The sequence below is a fragment of the Ursus maritimus genome, unplaced genomic scaffold, assembly GCF_017311325.1.
Source record: "Ursus maritimus isolate PB19 unplaced genomic scaffold, ASM1731132v1 scaffold_7, whole genome shotgun sequence".
NCBI lineage: Eukaryota > Metazoa > Chordata > Mammalia > Carnivora > Ursidae > Ursus > Ursus maritimus.
Window position 1 is genome coordinate 6,574,093 of NW_024426885.1, and position 7,597 is coordinate 6,581,689.

The 7,597-nt window shown below is 56.8% G+C and overlaps 1 protein-coding gene across 7 annotated transcripts in view; it reads left to right on the forward strand.

Annotated features, from left to right (window-relative positions):
• UROS (uroporphyrinogen III synthase) overlaps window positions 1–6,707 on the forward strand; it is a 33,673-nt gene extending 26,966 nt beyond the window's left edge. For 5 of the 7 annotated variants that reach the window (XM_040623976.1, XM_040623973.1, XM_008685602.2 and 2 more), the window contains 4 exons: window positions 781–861; window positions 1,222–1,307; window positions 2,286–2,384; window positions 6,363–6,707. In XM_040623976.1, the coding sequence (XP_040479910.1) occupies window positions 781–861; window positions 1,222–1,307; window positions 2,286–2,384; window positions 6,363–6,497 (401 nt within the window). In that variant the 3' untranslated portion in view covers window positions 6,498–6,707. The other 2 variants (XM_040623978.1, XM_040623977.1) reach the window with 2 other exon arrangements.
• Window positions 6,708–7,597: the final 890 nt, after the last annotated feature.

Below are 7,597 nucleotides of genomic sequence, written 5' to 3' on the forward strand. Positions count from 1 at the left end.
CCCTTCCTCTGACTACAATCCCCAGAGAGGTGTTCGGGGAGATATGACGAGTACAGAAAAATGTGTTTGTGCATAAGCAACAGCCGTTTAGACTTCTTCAACTGATGGACGGATGTCGGGGGGATGGTTCGTTCTACCAAATGTTCACATTTGGGGAGGACTCGCCCATCGATGTTGCTGGATGGTGGTGTCTCAGGTCCGTGTTCCTGCATGCCATCCTCATTCTGCAGAGAGCTTGGAGCTCACAGAGTGGAGACGGGGAACGGGGTGGGAGGCAGGGCCATGCTCAGCAGCCCGGGCCCTACGTGCCACCCATCCGCCCTGTGGGCACTTGGCTGGGTGGCCACCGTCCTGAGGGGACTGTAGGCATGCAGCTGGTCTCTGTTGTGGCTGCCGTCTTCCTGCCGCCTCGTGAGCGAGCGTGGGCCCTGGCTCCAGCCACGTCTCGTGGCCTCCAGGGCTCCTCCCGAGCGGAAAGTGGCTGCTGCAGTGCCTTCCGACTCCAGCCCAGCGCAGAGCTGCATGCTAGCTCGTGCCTGCCGCCCAGGGGCTGCATCAGGACCAGAGGGGCTGGAAGGCCTGGGGGACGGCGGCCCCGGCTTGTGGGGATGCCTGTTTTCTGAGCGCCGTGGCCGAATCCCCTGTGATCTTCGTACAGCAAGGTCAGCTTCTTCCCTCCCACTCACAGCTGCTGGGTGGCCGGAGCTGCTGCTCCCCGTGCCCCGGGCACATGCACCCCCTTCTTGAACGCATTGACAAGGTCTGGTTATTTATCCACAGGGGAGTCGCCAGCGTTGCCTCTTCTGTTTCCCTGTGGAACCGTCAAAGGAGAAATCCTGCCGAAAATGCTCAAGGACAGAGGTGACGACAGTGCATTGGCTCATGGGCACGGCCACCCTGGTCCGCCTCCGCGGGTCTGCTGGGAGCCTTCGTGGTCTGCGTTGGGGGTCGGGGCCGTGCAGAGCCCCCAGGGGAGGGTGGGCCGCCCCTCACGGTCATGTTCGGTGTGGGGTACAGTCTGCCGCGCTGACCGTAGCCCTGCGCTGCTCTGCCCGCTCGGCTCCAGCTAGGAGCCCGCAGAGTGTCACAGCCTTCGCCAAGAGTACGGGTGGTGCTGGTGTGGACGGACCCCGGGGCAGGTCCCCGTGCACAGGAAAATCAGGATGGAGCCCGGTGTTCCCAGTGGGATAAAGCCTGTTTCCTGCTCTTGATTGTGTCCAGGGATTCCCATGGAAAGCATAACTGTCTATCAGAAGGTCCCGCACCCAGGAATCCAAGTTAACCTCAACAGCTACTATTCTAAGCAGGTGGGTGGTACTTGCAGGGAGAGCTCCGGCGGGGCGGGCACCGAGTGGTGGAGGCTTGGGGGGCGAGAGGCCCAAACCCTGTGTGTGGTTCCACCATCCCCAGCCACGCGACTTCCCAAGGCTCCATCTCCGTATCTGTGAAATGGGAACAGACCTCTCTCGTAAGGTTTTTATAAAGATGAAAGGAGATAAAATGCACGAAGCCCTATGGAGAGCACCCCAGAGTGAGCCTGGGCAGCCAGGGGCCGTGACGTGACTGTCCTTCATTGTGTGGGGCCCTGGGGGAGCCACAGGGGCAGAGGTTGGGAAGGGAGGCTGGGCCCACACTGGGGAGGGCCACAGTGCCCACTGAGGAGTCTATGTTGAATTTGGGAGGCCACAGGGACCTCTGGAGGCTTCAGGCAGGAGGGTGGATGGTGCCTGTTTGAGTGAAGGTCCACGTCTCTATTCAGTGGGACGCTTCCCCTCCCTCTCCTGGGACAGGCTTCTGAATGCCTTGCTGGTTCTGGACTTGCCGATAGTGCAAACCAAAACAGAGAGCCTACGCAGCCCGTCTGTCTTCTGTCTCCTGAGAAAGAATGCAGAGTTGACAGGAAGCCGGCCTGGACTGCTGCCTCACTGATCAGGGCTACGTTGGCCATGTGAGCTAGTGGCATCGTCCACTCGGCTGAGCACGCGGGTCCGTGGCGCCCCTGTCCTGCCTAGGCAGACACAGACCTGCGGGCGGCAGAGCGATGAGGAGCATCCAGCCTCCCCGGTGGCACCCTGCCCTCTAAACGGTGCCTCACCTGAACTCAGCCTTGGCGTTGAGGGAGCAGAGGCCACGTCCACCAGGAACCCTCCTGCTGTGAATCCATGGGGTTGCCTGGGGGCTGCCTCCTGGGGCTCCAGGGCTGATGGTGCCCGGCTGGGGGAACCAAGGGAACATTCTCTCTCCTTGGCCTGTGGCGACAGACTGATCTCATGCTCTCCCTGCAGGGCGTTCCGGCCAGCATCACATTTTTCAGTCCCTCTGGCCTTACCTACAGCCTCAAGCATATTCAAGAGTTATCTGGTGACAAGATTGATCAAATTAAGGTGAGGTATTCAGTGGGTTTTTGGTCTTTTAAGATTTTTAAAAATTCTTACTAATTATCTTAGAGTTCCACGTAAAGTCAAAGGACTCCTGACCTAGCAGATACCCTGATGTCAGCTCATAGCCCTGGAAAGGCCAGGCTCTAGAATTCTCCAGCACCAGCACCACTTCCTGGCTGGTGTTCTTAGACAAGTTACTTAACCTCTCTGAGCCTGTTTCCTCATTTGTAACATGAGGATGATTATCCCTCTGTGGCCTTTATAGACACGTAGTCACCCCTTATTTGTGGGGGATACATTCCCAGACCCTCAAGTGGATGTCTGAAACCGTGGCTACTACCCAATCCTGATACAGTATGTTTTTTCCTATGCATACCTCCCTGGGATAAAGTTTAATTTCTAAATTAGACACAGTAAGAGACTAACAACAATAACTAATGATAAAAGTTATAACAATATCCTGTGGTAACAGTGACATGAACTCTCTCAAGATATCTTACTGTACTGCACTCACCCTTCTTCTCAAGAGGATGTGAGATGATAACATGCCTCTGTGAAGAGACGATGGGAGGGGAGTGATGCAGGCCAGTGATGCAGCAGAAAGCTGCTTCTGACCTTCTGACCATATGTGAGGAGGAGAGGCTTCTGGGTCTGGACTGTGGCTGACCGCAGAAAACTGAAACCATGGACAGTGAAACCGCAAATAAGGGGACAGGGGCTGCACAAGAAGCCACGGACGAGGGGGGCTGCTGTCTATGGTCTTCTCTGATAGAGGAGTCTCAGGGCTGGATGAGAATTCGGGTCAGTCCTTGGATCAGAACCTGGCATGCGTCCTAGCATCCTTTCTCTGTTTTCCCATCGAAACATCTTGGCATTATCTATTCTAAAAGCCATTCCCCTTTTTCATGTCTTTTAATTCAAAGGCTTGACATTCCCACTGGGGAGGGACTACATTTGCTAGGAGTCTACAGGTAACGACAAGGCTGATGGGGCCTGCAACAGGAAGCTCTTGAACTGGCTCCAGGGGGACCGAGGAGCTGGTGCGTCCCCAGGACAGAGGCCGCCCACACCGTGCACACTCACACAGAGTGAGCGCTCTTAGCTTTTCTTACAGGTGTGTCTCACCTGCGGAGTCGGCACCGGTTCCCAGCGCTGCAGGTGGAGTACTGGGCTCGGAGAAGTTGTGTTATCTTACCCAGGAAGACGGAGTCCATGTTGTTAGCCGTGGTGATACCTGAGCCGTGGCAGTTGATAGAACATTTCCAGGCAATATCTTGTAGAATTTGCCCACCAGTCCAGGCATAGGAATCAAGCAAAATTGGGACTACTGTCCTGACTACAGGTGAACAAACTGAGGCCCAGAGAGGTTAAATGACTTGCCAGAGTCATCTGGGGAAGGAGAATGGTCTCTAACACTCAGGGTTGGAGGATTAAGGCGATTAGACCGTGACGTAGCTGGTGACCAGCACACAGTCAGCACTCCCCACGTTGGAGGGCGGGAGAAGCCGTGGTGCTGGGGCTGCCCCCGGTTCTCGTCCCTCTGCTGCGCCGCCTCTCTGGACATGACAGGTGTGACGCGCCCGGCAGCCTGGTAACCATAAGTCTACTTCCTGTCTCTACGGATCTGCTACTCTGGGGTCTCAGGACTGCCTTCTTTTGCTTAACGTGGTGCTTTCAAGGCTCACCCGTGCCGTGGCCTGTCAGGACTCCGTTCCCTCTTACTGCCGTAGAAGAGTCCATTCTGTGACTACAGCACCGTTTCCTTATCTGTCCCTCGGCTGATGGGCATTGGGCTTGGGTCCGCTCTGGGGCCATCAGGAATAATGCTGAGCACCTGGCTGCAGTTTTTATGCGGGCACGTATTTTCATTTCTCCTGGGCGTAAACTAAGGAGGGGAATTGCTGGGTCGTGTGGTCACTTTATGTTTAACTTTGGTAATTAGCACTTTGCATCCCCACCAGCCACGTAGGAGGGTGGCTCCACAACCTTAGCCATATTTGTAATTTTTGACTTCAGGATCACAGCCGTGCCAGTGGCTGTGGGGTAGTTCTGACATGAATTTCCCTGATGACCGATGACGCTGAGCATCTTTCCCTGTGTGTGTTGGCCGTTTCTGTATCTTCTTCTTCTTTTTTTTTTTTTAAAGATTTTATTTATTTATTCGACAGAGGTAGAGACAGCCAGCGAGAGAGGGAACACAAGCAGGGGGAGTGGGAGAGGAAGAAGCAGGCTCCTAGCGGAGGAGCCTGATGTGGGGCTCGATCCCAGAACGCCGGGATCACGCCCTGAGCCGAAGGCAGACGCTTAACCGCTGTGCCACCCAGGCGCCCCTCTGTATCTTCTTCTGAGAAGCATCTGTTCCCATCCTTGCCGTGTGTCTTGTTGCTGTTGTCGCTGGGTTGTACGAGTTCTTTGTTCCTGGATACAAGTTCCCCATCAGATGTACAATTTGTAGAAATTTCCTCCATCCCGTGAGTTGTCTTTTCACTTCTATGATGGTGTCCTTAGAAGCATGACAGTTTTTCCATTTTGGTAAAGACCCACTTACCTATCCTTTCCTTTGCGACTTGTGCCGTGAGCGGTGTATCTCAGAAACCACTGCCTAATCCCAGGGCATGAAGACTCACCTCTGTGTTTCTTCTGTGTTTCTAGTCTCAGCTCTTACATTTAAGAAGAGCTTAAATGTGATCCACTTTGAGTTCACGTTTGTGTCTGCTGTGAGGTAGGGGTCCAGCACCATCCTTTTCTCAGGGAGTTTCTCAAGGAATGGCTGTGTCACAGGGTGGAATAGGGCAGGGGCTACAGGAGCTTGGGCTTCCAGGGGGCAGCAGCCTCTGTCCTGTGGCTCTGACGTGCCCCGGAAGGGGGGGCTTCAAGCTGCAGTGCCCTGAGATTGTTCCCTATGCCACACCTGGCCCGGGGAGGGAAGGCAGAGGGGGTGCTGGGTAAGGGCCGCCATCCTCACAGACCTACTCCCAGGCAGGGGTGCATGCACCCCAGTGTTGGGGTGGGGGTGACATGAGTGCTCTCCCTGCCAGAGTGACAGATCTTATTTACCCCCCATGCTAGCCCTGCCATGCAAGGGTAATTGTACCCCTTCTACAGATGAGAAACAGGACTAGAGGGGCTAAGTGACTTGTAAGGACACCTAGCAAGGCCCAGGGTCACCACAGCAAAAAACCACATTCCACCCCAAGCGAGGTTCTGCACGTGACCATCAAACATGCGATGTTCAGAGAGAGGCATCCTGCTGACGAGGCTCAGGCTGCTGGAGTTTCTGGTTTAGAGTAACCGTGTTCCCCTCAGTGGCAGCCACTGGCGGCCACCGAGCACTTCTCTGAGCCGGGCCCCCGGCCAGATCGTTCCTCACATTGCCCTCATGTGATCCTCACAGCAGCCCAACGGGGAAGGCTGTTACCCTTTCTGTTTTACAGATGAAGGAGGCCCAGAGAGGGACGGTCACTTGCTAGGGCCACTGTCCTGTGGAGCTGGGAGGGGAACCTGGCCCTCTGGCTTCCAGGTCCTGGTCTCAGCTGCTCCATTTTCCTGGGGGGTGCAACCGGGGCCCTCTGGCTTCCAGGTCCTGGTCTCAGCTGCTCCATTTTCCTGGGGGGTGCAACCGGGGCCCCTGACACACCCAGAGCACCTTTCAGACTTTCTCTGTGCTCCACTTGGCCCTCCACCCAGGGCAGAACCCTGGGCCGCTAAGGCTCATGGAGAGGCAGCCAAGACGGCGGCACAGGGGCGGGGGTTCTGGCGCCCCTGCCCTGCAAACGAGCCTCGGGCTGGCAGGGAGGCTGTAATGAGGTCATGCAGACAAAGGCGTTTTGCGGGTGTAGGGCTGGGTTCACATCGGGAGGGGTGACCACATGTGCCATGAGCTCACGCATGAGCCGCGATGACCTGACAGGCCCCAGGCCCTGCCCCTCTGCCCACCCGGCCCTACAGGTGCGTTGAAGCTCCCTCTCTCTCCCCCTGCAGTTTGCCGCCATCGGCCCCAGCACAGCCCGTGCGCTGACCACCCAGGGCCTGCCTGTGAGCTGCATGGCCGAGAGTCCCACGCCGCTGGCCCTCGCCAAGGGCCTCCAGTTGGCACTTCAGGGCCCCCGCTGCTGACTCAGTGGCCCTTCCCACCACACTGCTGTCCCGGGCCCAGGGCAACGTGGGGCTGCTGCTGCTGCTGCAGGAAGGGGAGGCGTCGTGGGGCTCCCCACGCTTCTGCCTCGTGCCTCTGTGGGACCCCTGGTTCCCCCGGCTCCCAGGCCCAGCGAGAGCTCCTCTGGCAGCAGGAAGAAAACCAAATAAACCAGCTGGCTCTTCCGCTGACTGTGCTGTCACTTGCTGTGTGTCGTTATCCACGCAGAGCTGTGTTTGTGGAGGAAACAGACGTGCCCACGTCCTGAGAACTGCCAGACCCGGTAGGAACGATGACATCTGCTGTGTAGGAAGTAGTGTTATTCATTTTATAAAAAGGACCTTCACGTTCTTGCTTTTGAGCTGTGGACAATTGGCATTCAAATAAGGAGAGACTTTCCTTCCTTCAGAAATGAAACGCCGAGGCCAGGCAGGGCGTCTGAGAGGCGGGAGGCTGGTTTGCAGAAGGGCTCTGTGGGCGCGATGCAGTGCCCCGCACACGGGCTGGGAGTCTGCCCCCAAATGTGATTTCCGCTTTAGAAATCTTGGCCTGGAACCTGGGCTGGGTGGAGTGAACCCGTGTCCGTCGTTCGGGCACGTGAGCTGGAGGCAGGAAGGAGGGCTGTCTGACCAGCACGAGTGGGATCCCCGGGAGGTGTGTCACGTCGGCAGCCCCTGCACGCAGCGCGCTGGCTCTCCCGTCCCCTTGACGCCCTGAGCAGTGGACGCCACCGTGATGCCCGTTTCTCTGGGGAAGAACCTGAGACTCGGGGCATTAAACGCCTTGCTCAGGCTCACCCAGCGAGTGACCAGCCCGGACGCTCGAAAGGGACTTGAGAACATAAGCGCAGAGGCCCAGACTGATGGTGCTGCTGAGCCACCTCGCCTCCGGTGACCTCGGGAGAAGTGTAAGGACCCGGTAATAGTGCTGTGACCGCACTGGAAATTCTGCGGTACTGTGATGGCCCTGTATTTTTTGTCTGTAGTCACGTTTCTGAATCCGGGAGAATCCATCCCACTGCCGCTTTCTGATCTGAAAGTCAAGTCCGGATTGACGAGGTGCGTTTAGAACCCCTGCCGTT